We start from the raw sequence: 16,607 nt of genomic DNA on the forward strand, positions 1-16,607 counted from the left end.
ATTCGGCGGAGAAGTCGGCAGATTCCCTCAAACCGAGCACCTCATTATCAGCAAAGGGGCAGCAGACTCTCACCCGTTGTCTGCTCTTGTTGTCTTGGGCCGTGGCTAAACCTTATTTGTTGTCATTTTACATTCATTGTGTGATACGCAGCCAGTTCGTTTTTCTGCGGAAATTCCAAAGGCTCTAGACTTCCTCTAATCTAAAAAATATTTGAATTCTTAAACATAACTTACAAAGCCTTGAGGGAGATTTATTTTTAATCAAGTCTCACCACTGCTATAAATCCACTTGTATGCTTTGTAAGATGACGTCACAATAAGGCAAAACTTCCAAATAGACCAATAACAGCAAACTTCATATGTTCATGATTATTATTATTATTATTTTAATATTAGTCCCCCCCCTTCCTTTCACCGAAGTCTGCCCACAAATGAGTCCTGCATCGTAATCGATGCACATGTGGTTAAATAAAAAGACATCATTCAACATCTAAAAAGCAAAAAAAAAAAAAGCAGTGATAAGGAGAGTAAAACACTTCAAAACATTCAATCAATAAACAAAACAGACATTTGTGAAGCTTATGAGGCGCTCACGCTTATTAAATATTCCCCTTCTCGCACATAATATCATAAATAGGACATACTTAAGAGCACTCTGATATTATTTTAACATGTGTCATCACTTCCTTTTAGCTTTTACTAATAACAGTGGTCAACTTCTTTTTTTTTTTTTTTTTTTTTCCTTTTGTAGCAGTTAACAATTCTAACGTTTGTCGTCCAAGAACGTCCAGGTGAAGAAGCATGTGGCTCAGTGCCAACTGTTAGATGTGTATGCCCCGTTTCCCAGTCATTGTAAACAGTTGTACGTTTGCTTAGTGAACCTATCCTCCGCTATTTAAGATCGCCATCTTGTGGCATCTTAGAGCATTACTGAAAGCTCAAAGTCTTGGCTAAATAGGAAAGTAGTAATTTGTGTCACAGAAGTATGCACTTCCTAACCGGATGTTAAACAAAAACTGTCTAACTTTTTTTTTTTAGATACGGACAAAATAGGTGCTTAAGTGCAAAATATCTGCTTTTAATATATTTCATTGCTTATAATACATTTCTCAATGCATGTAATAAAAAAATAAAAATAAAAAAAAAGGTCCACCATTCTAAGTTCCTAACCCAACAACAAAGGGTTTGAAGCAAACCACAAAATAACCACGTACTGTGATTTTTTTTTTCACCCCACAGTGCAAAGAAATCTCATGCATAAAATTGACCATTCAAGGCTGAACAACAAACCAACATTTTGACTTTTTTTTTTGTCTCAAACAAGCAATGAAAAAAGTTAAGTGCAAGGACTTTACTTTTTTCCCCCCTCACAAAAATCAACTCACTACTATGTTTGCCCTGCATATCATTCCAAGTCCGCAAAAAAATGATTAGGCCTACTCATGTTGTTGTATAAGACCTGATGTAATTGCAACTAAGCCTTTTCTGCCATCTAGTGGTGCAGGGTGATATTACAACTGAAAACTTCAGTGGACGCCTGTACATTTGTGATTCGTCACCTGCCGTTTCGCAAAATTCTATTTCCCCCTTTTTCAATTTTTTTTTTAAAATGTATTTATTTTTTTCGATTTCCTAGGATATGTCTTATATTTTTTTTAATTTAAATAAATTAATTATTATATTTTCTGTTTCACGTTCTTTGTGGAAAACATATGTTGAATCGTTATCAGTAGGTTTTCGCATAGTTTAAGGGTTTGCAAAAAAAAAAAAAAAAAAAAAGGAGTCAACCAATTGCCTGTCCCTAAAATCAATGCGTTTCCATATCCCCAATCTTCAGGCAACTCACTTGATAACACTTACCCGCCTTGTAATCACAAACCAACAATTGTTTACAAATATTTAGAACAGGGCAATTTAAATTTCTAAAAAAAAAAAAGTTGCTTCCAAGTTAAGATAGTATTTTTATCACTTGAACATCTTTTCACACAATAACAAAAATGTCCCGTAACGTTAAAAACTCTGGAATGCTTGGAAGTCCTTTTTAACACCAAAAAGCGTTGATACCTGAGTGTTAATTTTCACGCTTAATGTGCTGGACATGAACAGGACGACATCACTACATACAGTGGAGCGGTTCGAGTACTTAAATACCAAAGTACAAGGAGTAGTTATGCACTCTATATAAAAATGTGTGCAAAGCGTTGAATAATCCTCAATTTACTTTTGGCTTTTGTACAAAAATGACCATTTGAGCTACCTGATGGAACTTTCCAATGAAATCCGTGTGACCCAAAACCCTGACCACAACTGAGGATACAGATGGTTGTTCGTCTATACGTGGCCTCTGATTGGCTGCGGGCCAATCCAAGGTGTCAGCTGGGAATGCCTCCAGCTCACCCTCAACCCTAACGAGGACACATACTTGGAGAAAATGGATGGGTGAGGTTTTCGTCTGTCTAAAAGTCCGTTTCCGCCTCCTTCGCGTGTGAAAAAATAAACTGGCCTTCATTCTCACCGTCCTTCCTCAGATCGTCTCGCGAACCGTCGTCCACGGGGGCTGTGGAAAAGTTTCAGAAGATGCCGTACTCCCGCAGAGACCTGAGCAGCACCGTGTCCTTCACGTCGCTGAACACCCTGCGGATGTTGTCCGTGTCTGTGGCGCAGGTGTGGTGCGGGTACAAGCTTTTCACGTCCTCTTTGTTGTCCGGGTTGCTGTTCTGCTGCTGGTACAGCTTCTGGATGTATTTTTTGGCATCCTCCGGATCTTGTCTCCTACCTGGATGGAAGAGACTGTAAATTAAATACAACATACTCAAAAAAAAAGGTTATTTGTTAGGGGTGGGAATCTTTGAATGTCTCACGATTCGATTCAATTCCGATTTTTGGGTCTGCGATTCGATTTTTGATTCGGAGCGATTTTTGATTCAAAATGATTTGATTGACAATGATTTTTGCTTCAATCTATAGAAGAGCAAGGAATCGTAATGATCTACTCCGGTCTGACTCGCTAATGCTAATTAGCGCACTACTCAAAAGAACGGCTCCGCGCTGAAAAATCAAACAAACTTTTTGGGGAATAACTTGATCGTGACTTTTTCCTTCTACTCTCTAATGTGGCTACAACTTAAGAGTGTATTAGCCCGCGTGGAACCACACTGCCCCTCAGTGGGCAAACCGGGTACAACATGAACAGCGCTCCAAATAAAGGCACACACAGACAAAGGCAAGACAGTATAAAATAATTTAAATCAAATCGATTTTGGGACATTCAAAATCGATTCTGAATCGTACTAAATGAGAATCGCGATTCTTATGAGGATCGATTTTTGGGCACACCCTTAGTATTTGTGAAATTTCCAGATGAACCAAAAAATCTCAAGCAAAATGAAACTACGCACATTGTAATTGTCGCGCCGGGGCATGTCTGCCTGTTTGTGAACATGGCACACACACTGCGCCTCAGACTCGGTAAAAGCAGGTCTAACTTGTGACGTTGTTGCAAGTAAATTAAAAAAAAAAAAGCTGGCTATTTGTGACAACATTGCTCTTTCATAAATGCATTTTCACTTTCTTTTTTCTCTTCCTACTTTCCTTTCTTTTTCACTTTCATTCTCTTTTCCCCTCTGGCAGTGTAGTGCGACAGTAACGGTTGAACAGTGACTTATGTTCTAAAAACAAAACTGAATAATGACAATTATTACTGCTTTGGCTCCATCGCGTGGATAATGAGCCCCATGCTGCTTCACTGAGTCAAAACAAAGACATTATCATCTGATCATATGTAGCAGAGGTTCTCTCATACTATCTTAAAAAACAACAACAATGAATCGATCCTTTTGTGTGCATGTTGGACATATAGTACAACTGTCGTAACCCCTCCCTGCACACAGAACACACATTAGGGGATTTTTTTTTGGGGGGGGGGGGGGTCTATCTGTCAGCAGTTGCCATGGGCTACAGGAGGAAGAGGGGAAGTGTCAAGGCAGTGCTCTGCATGCAGACGTTGGCACCAGCAACAGAGGCCACATGTGACAAATATGTATGCCCCCCCCCCCCCCCCAAAAAAAAAACACCTGCAGGAAGTGAGTCATTTGAAGGCAAATTATAGAATGGACAAAAGATCTCCTAATTATGGTTCACTTTGGTGATGAAGAAAAGGGAATTGGAGCGTGGCACTTTGAAAATGACTTTTGTGACTGGATGTATGAGTCACACAATGAGGAGAGGGAAAAAAATAATGGATGAGAGTAAATCAACATGACAACCTGTAATATGGCGGCATCTGTCATGAACCCAAACTGAAATGGAAGGACGTAAGATCGGGGGGGGGTTCGACATTAAAAAGTGAAAATGTCCTCAAAGGGACACTTCTACTCAACGGCCTCATGTAGTTTTTAAAAACGGACACTTGGGCCAACTTATTCATAGATAAAATAGTTCAAGAGTATGTAAAAATAGTTCATTAGGAATTTTCAATATCACCTTTTTCAGACCAATACCAGTGCGAGTACCAGCACCAATACCACTTTTGATACCCCACCCCCATCATAATTTTTCCTTAAAAGTGCATGAAATTAGTAGCAATTTTCTATTCTTATAATTTCTCATTTATAGCTCCTGTTTATAAAAGAGCCACAAGAGGGCGGCTGAGTCCTGAGTATACCTTGAAATAAGGCCACATCTCAATACTGGCCCATCCCTAATAATAATAAATATAATAATTTCTTATTTTTTAAATGGCATTACCTATGCATGGTATCAATACGAAATATCCAAGTGCAGATATGACTTTTGTCCCCCTGGCGTTGCTATCGTCACGTTGGACACTGTAGTATCTGTGACTTTGAATGTGTGCTGCTTTAAGCGGCAGGGCCTGGTCTACTTTTTATGCGTGTATACTGTTACCGTTTTTTTCAATGAAGCGATTGAAAGTACACCAATTACTGTTACATTTAAAAAAAATCCTCCAAATGCAATGTAGCGATGGGTGTTCGTATAGAGTTTTTGTGGTAAAAACATTTTGTCTATAAAGCAAATTGTGGCATTAAATTGTCGACCTGAGGTGCTTACCCATGAAACCGGGGAAGTATTTCTTCAGGTCAGAGGTTAATATTTTGTCAGCCAGGATGTCAGTTTTATTGAGGAAGAGTATGATGGAGGTGCTGTGGAACCAGGGCGAATGGATGGTGGTGTAGAACAAAGCCAGGCTCTCCTCCATGCGGTTCTGAGGCACACACGCGCACACACATATGCAGATGAGAGGGAGTTTATGGAGGGAATATGGCTAGTGGATTAATAAGCCACTTCAAATGTGATCAGTTTTGACAAAAAAAAATTTGAATCTGCAGTAAATGACCCTATTTTTTTTTTTTAATCCCAACAGTGCACATGGGGTAGTTTGCGACAGGGAAAGTGTAGTAAATATGTCAATGAAACAGCGACACCTGCTGGCAGATGAGAGAAGTGATGCTCAGAAGAGTACTGAGTGGAGAAAAAAGTGATGAGCGGGCTGGGTGATTTGGAGAGTAGAATTACTTAGTGGTTGGAGATCTTGCAAGATTAGTATAGTTAACGAAAAGAAAAAAAATAATTCAAATTAAAATTGTAATGAAATTAAAATGAAAACGAGTGTTTTTAACAAAACAAACTAATTTAAATTTTAGGATCATAAAGCTAACCATAACTATAATCAAAGCGAAAATGTCTTGTTTGTCAACTAATTTCATACATGAACTTGCAGGGTTTATTTTAATTGTAACTTTTACTTATTTTTTAAATTTATTTTTGCACTCAACAGACAGCATATACTTATATACATAAACAAAAAAAAACCTGAGCATTATGCAAATTATTTTTTTAATAAAAACAAATCTGCTCCAAAAAAAAAAACTTAAAACTAACAGAATTTAAAAACACACACAAAACAAAACAAAAACTAACTACAATAAAAATGCTAACTATTACAGTATAACTATGCTAATGCTAAATCTGTATAAATAATGCTCAGCTGTTTTGGTCATCTCCAGTGCAAAATTGGTGAAGCTGTTAAAAATTGGTCTGCTTGTTCTGCTGCTTGATTCGTCGCCCGCACTTACAATGGTGTCCCTCTCCTCCAGGACCTGGTCGTACTCGCTGAGGGAGGCCAGGAAGATGAGCGAGGTGACGTTCTCGAAGCAGTGGATCCATTTCCGACGCTCCGACTTCTGACCGCCCACGTCCACGATCCTGCGGGTGAGGCACAAGAGGAAGAGACAAAAAAAATGAGGAAAAGCTTACGAGATGACTACTGATTATCCGGACTGAATTGCACAGGTAAAGTGCCTTCCCCCATGGCGGTAAAACACTTCAAATTTCTCCTCAACTCACTTCAACATAGTTCCTTAGACGGCACACAAAAAATAGTAGTTGGGATTAATTCATTAAAAAATCCTTTGCGATAAATATAGACTAATATAACTGCATCTTATTGAGTTAGTTGTGAAACTCTTCTTCTTGTATGTCTCTATGTGAATGTCTCTATTTATTATACTGCCCCCAGGTGGCCAAGGCTCGCATACCAGATGGATCTTTACATTTGATCTAATTACTGTTTGTTAATGTAAAAAACACATGAGACTTTTTAAATAGGTGGCTTGAACGTATTAATGACATTCCCATTCATTTCAAAAGAGAAACACGGTTTTAGATATGAATGTTTTGCATTACGAGCGTTGTCATGGAACGAATTAAACTCGTATCTCAAGGCAACCCTGTAATAGTCAGTGGGAGAACTGCGACTGCAAACCCACCTGAGTGTGATCTTGTTTATGGTGAAGGAATAGTCGTGGATGCCCGTGGTGGGGAATCGGACCCTCAGCACGTCCTGTTCTGTGGGGATGTAGTCTGGTTCTGCGATGCGGTCCAGTTGGCTCATGTAGCTGGAAGCACACAGATGGAAAAAAACAACAACAACATATCAGTAAAACCAGGAAACTGCGGCTACGTTATGGCCTACTTCCTGTGTGTGCAAAACAAACACAAGTGACGGAGGATGTGTGATGAATTAGCCGTGATTAAAAAGACGGGAAGGGAGCCGAGCCACTGTGTACAGACGGTGCCTTTTTATGATCACTGTTGTGGCACACACACACTGCTCGGTAAACAAAGAGACACGGGAGGCTAGTTGTGACTTTGTGTTTGATCAAAATTTCCATTGGAAAACCCCCAAAGTCACGTCATCTTTTCATATTTATATTTTTTTATTTTCATTAGAGACTGAATGTAGGCGGTGAAATGAGTCTGGAAGGAAACTACTTCCCTCTACTGGCCGGATTCCAAAATATGGACAAGCAGATAAATGTGTATATTTATTTTATTATGTGATGAGTCAACAAAATGTTTCGGTAAGATAATAAAATGAGACATACTGGAATTTCCTTTCAATTAAAAAAAAAAAAATAGTGTAAGCAGAGAATATACAGTTGCATTCCAGTAATTTAGAATAGGTACAGTAAGTTTATTTTAGAGCTGAAATAGGGAAATTTGTATCGACTCTTTAAAATACTCTTCAGAAGCGCAATTACTATTTAATTTCTGTTAAAAATTACTTTGATTATTGCTTTTTGTTGTGATGATAATAATGATGATGATTAACATGATTATTATTATTATTATTATTATTAGGGCTGCAGCTAACAATTATTTTAATAATTGATTATTCTGCCAATTAATTAATAATCAGATTTTTAAAAACATGATTAAATATTTTTAATTTCAACCCTTTAAAAACAGGACATTGAAAAAATGCACTACTGGTTTGGTCCATAACATGTCAGGAAAGGGAGAAAAAATGTTTTTACATTTAATGAAAGACATAAAATAAAATAAAATAAAAAATATTGGATTACATTTTCAAGAATGTTACACTAATCTCTCTAAACTCTAAAAAAAAAAAAGAAAAAAGAAGAAGCTGTATAACATAAAAAAATAAAATTAAACTCCATAAATAATGACTATAAAAAAAAACATGCCAGTTTTTTTTTATACTAGGACAATTTTTTGAGAAAATACAACTTTTAGAAATGTTTGCAAATGTTTTATTTTCATTCAACATAACTAAATCTGTCTTTTATTTATATATATATATATATATATATATATATATATATATATATATGTGTGTGTGTGTGTGTGTGCATATGTAACATGTGACTAAAAGTGACTAAAGGTATCCAAATTGCAGTGTTGGAATTTGTTCCTCATAATCGACGTGACAACCACAACCCACAGTTACAATATATCTGATAGTGACTTTTGCAATGCCTTAGTGACTATTTAAAAAAAAAAAAAAGACAATTATAATCAAACATTGCACTCACTACTCTGTGGAATCCAGGAGCTGGTACTCGCAGCGTCGGCTGTAGCAGACCCGCATGCCGGAGTCGGCCCAGAGGCGGCGGATGGCGTCCACGTAGTCTCGTTCCAGCTTGGTGATATGCACCGTGTCGACATTCTGGATCTTATTGGCGTAGAACTGCGGGATCGTGTCATTGAGAAGCGAGCACAAATGCGGCAAACAGTGAAAATCCCCGCCAAAACAGATAGCGGCAAAGCAGCAGATTGATGCCCTTGAGATATGAGTTCAATTTGTTCCATGGCCATGCTTGTGACTCAAAACACGAGCGCACCTCGTTATCTGGGTTGGAGTAGGGAATTCTGAGCGTGGTCATGGCTCCTGTCATGGCCTTGATGGCCGTGAAGATGTTCTGGAAGATGCATTTAGCAAATTCTTTCCTGTCATCCTCTGAGAAGCCCCGTCCGTGGATGATCCTCATCTGGCGGATGAAAGTGGTTTTCCCACTCTCGCCAGTTCCTGAGGAAGCAACAAATATGTGCTAATGTGCATTGTGCCTCATCTCAGATTCAATCTTTGATTAAAACTTTTAGATTTAAAGGGGAAGTCAACCCACTAGTCTAAACACAGCATTCTGGTTAAATCATGAGGAAAATCCAATCATTTTTATCCGGCCATTTTTTTCACTTGTTGCAGACTGATGATGACATCACAGTTGCTCAGGGCTCAGGTAACAACCAACGAGAGCTCACTTGTTTTCTGAGTTTGCTTAATGTGACTTTGGCAAGCTGAGCCATAATTGGTCGTTGCATGTGCCCTGAGCAATAGTGATGTCAGCAAACAAAATGGCCGCCACCTTAAATGTATTCCACTATTCCACAAACACAATATTAATTAGAATAACGTGTTTAGATTTGTGGGGTTACATAGAACATATTATTGTAAAGCAGTTTTTTTTTGGGGGGGGGGGGTTGACTTGACATAAAACAAAATTAAACTACATGAATTAATGATTATTTAAAAAAAAACATTCCTGTGAGAATATTTTTATCATATTAGTACTATTTTTCAAGAAAATACTACTTTTTAGATAAGGAAACCGCATTCTTCTAAAATTACAACTTTTTAAGTAAAAAATACAACTTTATTGTCATATAACTTAAAAAAAATTACTTTATAGCATATATCTTTTGTTATAAAAGTTTGAGCGTTCTAGTATGACTATTCCAGTAATAAACAATTTTATTAAAAAAAAAAATATATATATATTAGTTTTTGAGCAACATATATTTTTTTATTGTTGTTATATTTTGCCAATTTTTCTCAAAATTAAATTTCAGTTTTAGCATAAACAAAAGATTATTTTCATGATAAAAAAAATAATTATTCGCATGATATTGTGGCTAGTTGCTTCAAAAAATATATATAAACATAAAAAATAGATACATTTTTTAGCAAAACAACAACAAAGAAAGATCAAAAACTCAACTGTATTCTCATAAAATTTCCATTTTTACCTTTTTCATCGCCTGAAAATGACATCAATTGCCTGAAGGGCTCAGGTAATAGTAGTAGTCACGGTTCCACTGTTTTATGGGTTTGGTCATGTGATGTCATTTTTAGTAGACAGCAAGTGGCAAAAGGGCCAACCCATAAAATGGATAAAAACAGTTATTATTGTAAAGAAAATGTTTCCCCTTTAATTTATCTGAACAGATACTGTGAAGATAAAATAACCGAAAGTAACTTCAGGTTGCAGCCAGCCGACCAACCCTGGAATGTGTTGTTGCACTTGTGCCAGGGTGTGTCAAATTTCCCCCAAAAAACATGTAGTGTGATGTGTCACTATTAAACAACACGTCTCTCCAAACACGACATCACTATCTTTGTTGTGCACACATTACAAGCATAACTAAGTTGTGCATCAACTTAAATCACTTCAGTGTAAAACATTTTTGCGGATGAACAAGTTGTACAAGTCGGTATTACATCATTCAAAGTTAACCTTTATCAAAACGTTTCCTATTTTCAACATGTGGCAATTTCTCTCCCTCGCAATCGACCTAACAAGCGCCATCTGCAGGGATCTGCTCGTCATTGACTTCATTAACAGGACTAAATTTCACAGACAAGTTGGGCGAGATCTTCCTTCACGTATGCGTAAAAACGTAGTTGAGCAAAAATATTTGTTGGTGGCAGTAAATGGTTGCCTTTCAGTTCACCTTTTATAAACGTCCAGTGAATGAGTTAAATATTATATTTACATACTGACAAAAAAGAACAAGTGGAAGTAGTTGGGTGTTTTTTTTAACATTATCTGTTAAAAAATAAAAATAAAAAAATAAAAAGTCATGTATTTTGTCTATGAGCAAAGTTGAAAAAATCAATTAAAATTGAAAATCGATTTTTTTAAAAAATAAATAAATCCTGCATTGCTCAAGCCTTACTTAAAACAATGCCTGTACAAATCATATGTTTTATGGTGGTGAACAAATTAATTAGCTCATCTGAAGCTGTTAATCATCCACTTGTGCCCACTTGTTTCGTGTGATTATAACAATAAAACTCATTAATCATTCAAGGATCTAATCAACTATACAGTTGATTCTATAATAATGCTCAAGGGCAGACGCCTCGAATGCACAGAAGGTGACCCGCACTGTCATAAAGAGGGATATTTATGGCCAAAGCGGGCAAAGATGCGGCTGTTAATTTGTGCCTTATCTGCCGCCTATAAAGCCGGCAATCAATCTGGAAAGGAGGCCTGTAGGTTTGTGGGACTCTCCCTCTCCAGTCTGGTGACTTTTGCTTCGAAAGCGATCGCTTATCTGGACCATTCTTGACATACTCGCACGTGGACGACATACTTGGCATACTTCCCTTCCCCTGCTGGGCCGCCAAACAGGCCAGGCTACACGGCATGACGCGGGGGTGTTAAAACTCGTTTTCATCACAGGCAACACGGATGCCGGTAAGAAAACGGTGGCGACCGCATAAAAGGATCATTGCTAAGGGTTTGATCGCAAAGTGTATCATTACTGCGAAAATACTGCACGTGCATGTCTATTAAATAACTTTCACTAGCAATCAACTTTTAACTCACAAGAATATTGAACACAGCCATAGAAATGTAGAACAATAAATAAATAGAATAATCACACAATCACCGGAATGGCTGTGCTGCCGATTGAAAGTCGGCCAACGTGGGTTTTCTCACCAGTTTTGAATGGCTGCATCGCTTTGGCTATTAAGTGAGTAATGCTATCCGTGAGGCGTTATAATTGCAAGCTGTCGCTCCATGGCCTGCTGAAGAAGTTGGGTGGGAAAGTCGTGTTTTAAGTCACATTTTTCTTGTTCAATGCGCCGCCACTAGTCTAAACACGGCGTTCTGATTCATAAATTAAGCAGCAAAATCCATCACGGTTTTATCCCTCTCCTCTCAATTGGCGGCCATTTTGACCGACAACATTTCCTAATGTTAAACTCAATTGACTTCATCTTACTTCAACCAGCAATTCGCTTAAGAAAACAACCCAGCATTTTTCAGCGTGCATAAAATAACGCCATAATTTGCCACCTGTGACAGAACGAGTTGGCGTCACTCACCCAACAGGAGGATTTTGACCTGTCGCCGCTCCATCTGCTTCTGCTTCTTGAGTTGACGCGTGATCTCTTTGTTTATGTTGGCGTCCCTCTGCTCCTCCTCTGAGAGGCAGCACATGCAGATTTGCCGCCAAAAACCCCCGTCGCCCGCCATGGCTCCCAACACACCTGATATCAAACCAACCACATCGCAGAATTATTTGCACACACTGACTGAAGATTCATTTTATACATATATATATATATAGATTTTTTTTCTCCATAGGATTGAAAGCAAATTCTATAAAACCTTTATTGACTGTAACCCCCCTCATATTTCAATTAAAGCCGTAAAAATTGGTGTCAAGGAAGTATGTTGAAGTGATACTGCACATCTCGGCTTTCGATATTTGTATCTGTGTTGAAATGATCAAAAGCCTTTGCCGCATGTACTGCACATGAAATTATAATCACCTATAAGCCATTTATTTTCCATTTATTCAAAAGGACAGACTGGGGCGGACTGGCCCTGAAACCCCACCCCCCACCTCGACAAAATTTTCCCAGGCCAGATTTTGTTCCCAGTCCGTCCCTGGGGACAGCATTAACATGGAGGAATGCTAACCAGGGAGCGCTAGCATACCGATTTGGAGAAGCTAATTATTTTTCATCCAGAGAATAGTTTGATGCGCCAGCTACTCAACTCAACTTTATTTGTAAAGCACTTAAAACAATCATTACTGCAAGCACAGTGCTGAGCGTGGAGTAAAAATCAGTCATGCAAATAAAGACAGGATAGCATAAGAAGTTTACAGTAAATAAAATAAATATCAACAAATTGATAACACAACATACAGCAGACATAAAACACTGAAGCAATGTTACAATAATGATTTGTGGTGAACGTGTGGTGTTGGTGTTTAATTAGTCTCCGGCTAATCAGAAAAGAAAAAATCTGTAGGCCTACATGTATGCATTCATTTCAGTTGTTTTCATTAGCCAATTTAGCATTTTTTGTTACTCTGTTGTTCACAGTGAGCACAAAAATAAACCGAGCCAATGACAGCTAACTCTTTGTTTAAAATGTTGTTAAATATACAACATGCAACTTATTTACAGTATGAGAACTAAAAGAGGGAAATTAAACGCTTAAATTATCAAAACGGAAATTGTAATTGTTTAAGTGTCTTTAGCAACTCTACATAAGTACAGTACAGAGTATGAGTAGCCTACTTTTGCCACCCCTGGTGGTGTGTATAAATGACAGTTATATATCATTTTAATTTCGTACTAAACTACATAGGAGTTAAACCAATACATCTACTTTTAACTGAGTCTACCTTTATCTGAGGCTCTTGCTCTTTTCTTATTTAAACAAATATATCACTTCAAGACAGTGAGCATTTTTTTTTTGCCGCCTCTGGTATTGTATATAACCCCCCACCCAAAAAGTTTTTTCTTTCGTACTCCATCCATTCATTTTCTTAACCGCTTCCTCACTAGTATCGCGGCGGGTGCTGGAGCCTATCCCTGCTGGCTTGGGGCAGTAGGCGGGGTAGAGCCCGAACTGTTTGCCAGCTAGTTTATACTAAAACTCTGAAATAAATGAAATGTACTTATTATTGAATCAGTACTTGTAGGCCTACTTTCACCAGAGACTTTCTTTTATTTTAACGCAATCGAGCTTCTGTGAGTACTTTTGCCACCAGTGTGAGTAACATATCTGTTATTAGGGTAAACGAGTAAGTTTGTTATCAGTCAAAGTTACAGCTCAACCGTCACCAGAACGGACGAAACGAAACCCAATCCAATACCTTGAAGTGAGCTCAGTCCGTGCACTGTCCGAGTTCCAACGCTTCCTTCACTCGGTCCATTTCCCGGCAGATGCCCGGTGCGATGCACCTGCGGACAAAGTGCAGCTGAAGCGTCCGAACGGTGTCATTTATTTTGTCACGCACTAACCTGCTGCTCGGATAATAAGTCCACCTCGCACCTCGCCTACACAGGAATGTTCCGTGTCCACGGTCCGCGTAACGACCGGAATGCGCTCCAGGCGACGGCGCGGCAAGAACGCGACAGGAACGCGGCAAGGCGACCGCAGCGGCACCGGAAGACACGAGAGGGAGAGGGGAAGACTTCAAAATAATAGTATTGTTCAAACGCTACAGGAATGAGACTGCTCTTATGAACTTTTTCTCCTGTCCCGTCCCAATCCCGTGATTAAAGGTAAAGTTGGAATTGCGTGGCGGGGATCCTCAATAAAATTTTAAAACATACAGATTGAATGCCTACTTACTGCAAGTAAATCAAAACAATTTATTTGTGACCCTTATATACACAATATTTGTTTTGACAACTTGGCAGAACTAAAGAAATATAAAAATTCTTACAAAATGTGTTCTTTGGCTAACGATAACAATATAACAAAAATATTAATCAGCTAATGATAACAACGGAAGAAATACACTTTGCTGGTAGGTCCTTTTTTCAGATTAGACTGAAAAAAAGTTTTGTCAGAACTCAGAAGCTTGTGGTTTTTGGCATAAAAAATGATCAGAAAAAAAATACTTGATTACAAATGCCTGAAATATCTACTGAAGTACAGTAGTGTATTTGTACTTCTTAACCTCTCAGCACTGGTTGACAGGATGTAAACAAGAATGATTTAAGGGACCCCATTTGTTCTGCATCAACGTTTTCCTGTTGATCTATGAGATGGTTGCCAGTAATTAAATTTTGATCGTTTCCATGGATGGCCTAGAGCGGTGCATGTTTCCCCAAACAATACAGTACAGCTAAGGCACACCACCAAACTAAAAAGTTACAAAACGTGTTTTTACTGAAATAATTAAGATTTTAGTTTACTCACCAATGTATTTACTCAGTGGGAAATCTGAGCCTGTTTAGTTGAACACAAATTATTATTAGATAGATGAACAAAAACAAATAATTTCAACTATCAATTAAACTATCAAGCATGGCAGTACTTGATAGGAAGAACATAGGCAGCCAAGTATTATTTTGAAAGTCACAGAGCAGAAATCTATCACGTGTCTTTTGTCATCATTTTTATAAAATCTGTCTTTTGGATAAATTGTCACTACCTGCCGGAAAGTCTAGAATCTTCTTTGGCTCCGCTCCAGTTTCAAAATAAAGTATGAGGAAAAACGCAGTCACTCAGGGTCTGAATGGGTCACCAGATTTAGTCGTTCTTCACAAAAGTAGAAATATATGAGTATTAACAAGTCTGAGTTTACATCACATGTCAAAATGGCGGTCTAACTCGGTGAAATGACGCTCTACGCTCATTGAAAAGCATTGGACTGGATACTTGTAATTTGATTCGTGAGGATAAACGGTTATAGCATTGCAACATAGTTGCTACTTAGCATTAGCGTTAAGATAGCAGACTAAAATGCTAAGATATGAGTTGTTGGTTTTTGTTGTTATTGTCTTTGTTTTATATTTAATTTGGGATTTCATTTAACAGTTTGAAGCCACTTTTTTAGAGAATCGTTTACAATTCGCCAAAGTGCTGCATATTGTGAAGTGAGCTAAGTCAAAAATCGGCAAATTTTTGCAAACAAATTGAAAGTTGAGTCATTCGCAGCAATGTTAGCCCGTTACTTATTTTTAGTCCGTTATTTCAAACGTCTCATTTGAGGTTAAAAAAAAAATGTGAGGAAACCCTCTGAACTCAAGCGCCCATGCAGAAATCATGATGAAATCGGTGTTCATTTCGTGAGTCATCTGGCACAATGTTTTGAGAGCAGAGCGGGTATTTTGTAACTAGATGTCAATCTTTTTTTTTTTCTTCTTCTTCTTTTCTGGAGAGCTCAGTATTGTTCATTCGGTAATTTTACCGATTTGACATGTCATCATCATTGCTCTCTTTTTTTAATTTTGTATGTGGGTGACTATATGTATGTGCATGTGCGTGTGTGCGTGCGTGTGAGTGTGTATTCATTAGTTCACCTAAAACCTATTAAAAAATCCCATACCGTTCACCTAAACCGAACACTTCAGAACCCAGCCAGAGCCGTGAGGCCGTCAGGAGACCCGAGGAAGGACCAAAGGAAGGAAAGTGAAATCCACCACCCACCACCCACCGGGCCGCCAACCAGAGTCCTTCACCAACCCCAGAAATTCCAACAAATCAGGGAGACATCAAGAGACCAAAGGAGAGACTGAGGAAAGGAAGGAAGGAAGGACAGACGAAGCAGAGTGAGACCCACAGACACCAGCCTCCACCGATTCAACGACCAGAGGAAGAAGCAGATTGTGTCTGAGTTTCGATAGATGCTGGCGTGGTGGATCTGGCAGGCCACGGCAGTGCCAAGGGACAACCACCGGGCCCTGCAGCAAACCCAGGAGCAGGAGCGCCCCCCACCCCAACACGGCCCGCGCCCCCAATCCAACGCAGCAGGACGGGGCACTGCAGGCCCGCCAGCCCCCCCCATCCACCCCCAGCCGCCCCCAAACCCCCGGAACCCCCCCCACCACCAACAACAACCCTGTTACTGAGTTCGACTGACGAACTCTACCCCTACTAGATGTCAATCTTTTGTCGTCTTTGTGCCTGCAAGACCGGTCTGTCCGGGCCTTCGTAGCCTCACGTATACGGAGAACACCTGAGCTCTCGGTTGCCATGGAAACGAGGTTAGGTAACCGTGCAAGAAAGTTAGTAAAAGGG

At 38.8% G+C, this 16,607-nt stretch overlaps 1 protein-coding gene across 3 annotated transcripts; it reads right to left on the reverse strand.

The window, feature by feature from the left end:
- Positions 1-230: 230 nt before the first annotated feature.
- LOC144062380 (guanine nucleotide-binding protein subunit alpha-14-like) lies at positions 231-14,802 on the reverse strand. Of its 3 annotated transcripts, XM_077583725.1 has the most exons (10): positions 14,784-14,802; positions 13,877-13,912; positions 13,729-13,816; positions 11,939-12,103; positions 8,667-8,851; positions 8,358-8,512; positions 6,789-6,917; positions 6,096-6,225; positions 5,071-5,224; positions 231-2,776 (listed from the first exon to the last, which is right to left on the reverse strand). In XM_077583725.1, exons 4-10 carry the CDS (start codon positions 12,087-12,089, stop codon positions 2,571-2,573), a joined length of 1,110 nt encoding a protein of 369 aa, XP_077439851.1. In that variant the 5' UTR covers positions 12,090-12,103; positions 13,729-13,816; positions 13,877-13,912; positions 14,784-14,802; the 3' UTR covers positions 231-2,570. The 3 variants fall into 3 exon arrangements, with proteins under 3 accessions (XP_077439851.1, XP_077439852.1, XP_077439849.1); XM_077583726.1 differs by lacking the exon at positions 14,784-14,802 and having other exon boundaries at positions 13,908-14,761; XM_077583723.1 differs by lacking the exon at positions 14,784-14,802 and having other exon boundaries at positions 13,877-14,761.
- Positions 14,803-16,607: the final 1,805 nt, after the last annotated feature.

Source organism: Vanacampus margaritifer, chromosome 13 (genome assembly GCF_051991255.1).
Source record: "Vanacampus margaritifer isolate UIUO_Vmar chromosome 13, RoL_Vmar_1.0, whole genome shotgun sequence".
Taxonomy (NCBI): Eukaryota; Metazoa; Chordata; class Actinopteri; order Syngnathiformes; family Syngnathidae; genus Vanacampus; species Vanacampus margaritifer.

Bases quoted from the DNA above. Each gene is read 5' to 3' on its own strand.
- LOC144062380 (XM_077583725.1), bottom strand. From the start codon at position 12,089: ATGGCGGGCGACGGGGGTTTTTGGCGGCAAATCTGCATGTGCTGCCTC. The intron at 6,918-8,357 runs GTGAGTGCAATG...GTGTGCTTCCAG, and splicing joins CTCCTGGATTCCACAGAGTA to CTACATGAGCCAACTGGACC. The intron at 5,225-6,095 runs GTAAGTGCGGGC...TGTGTGCCTCAG, and splicing joins TGGAGGAGAGGGACACCATT to AACCGCATGGAGGAGAGCCT.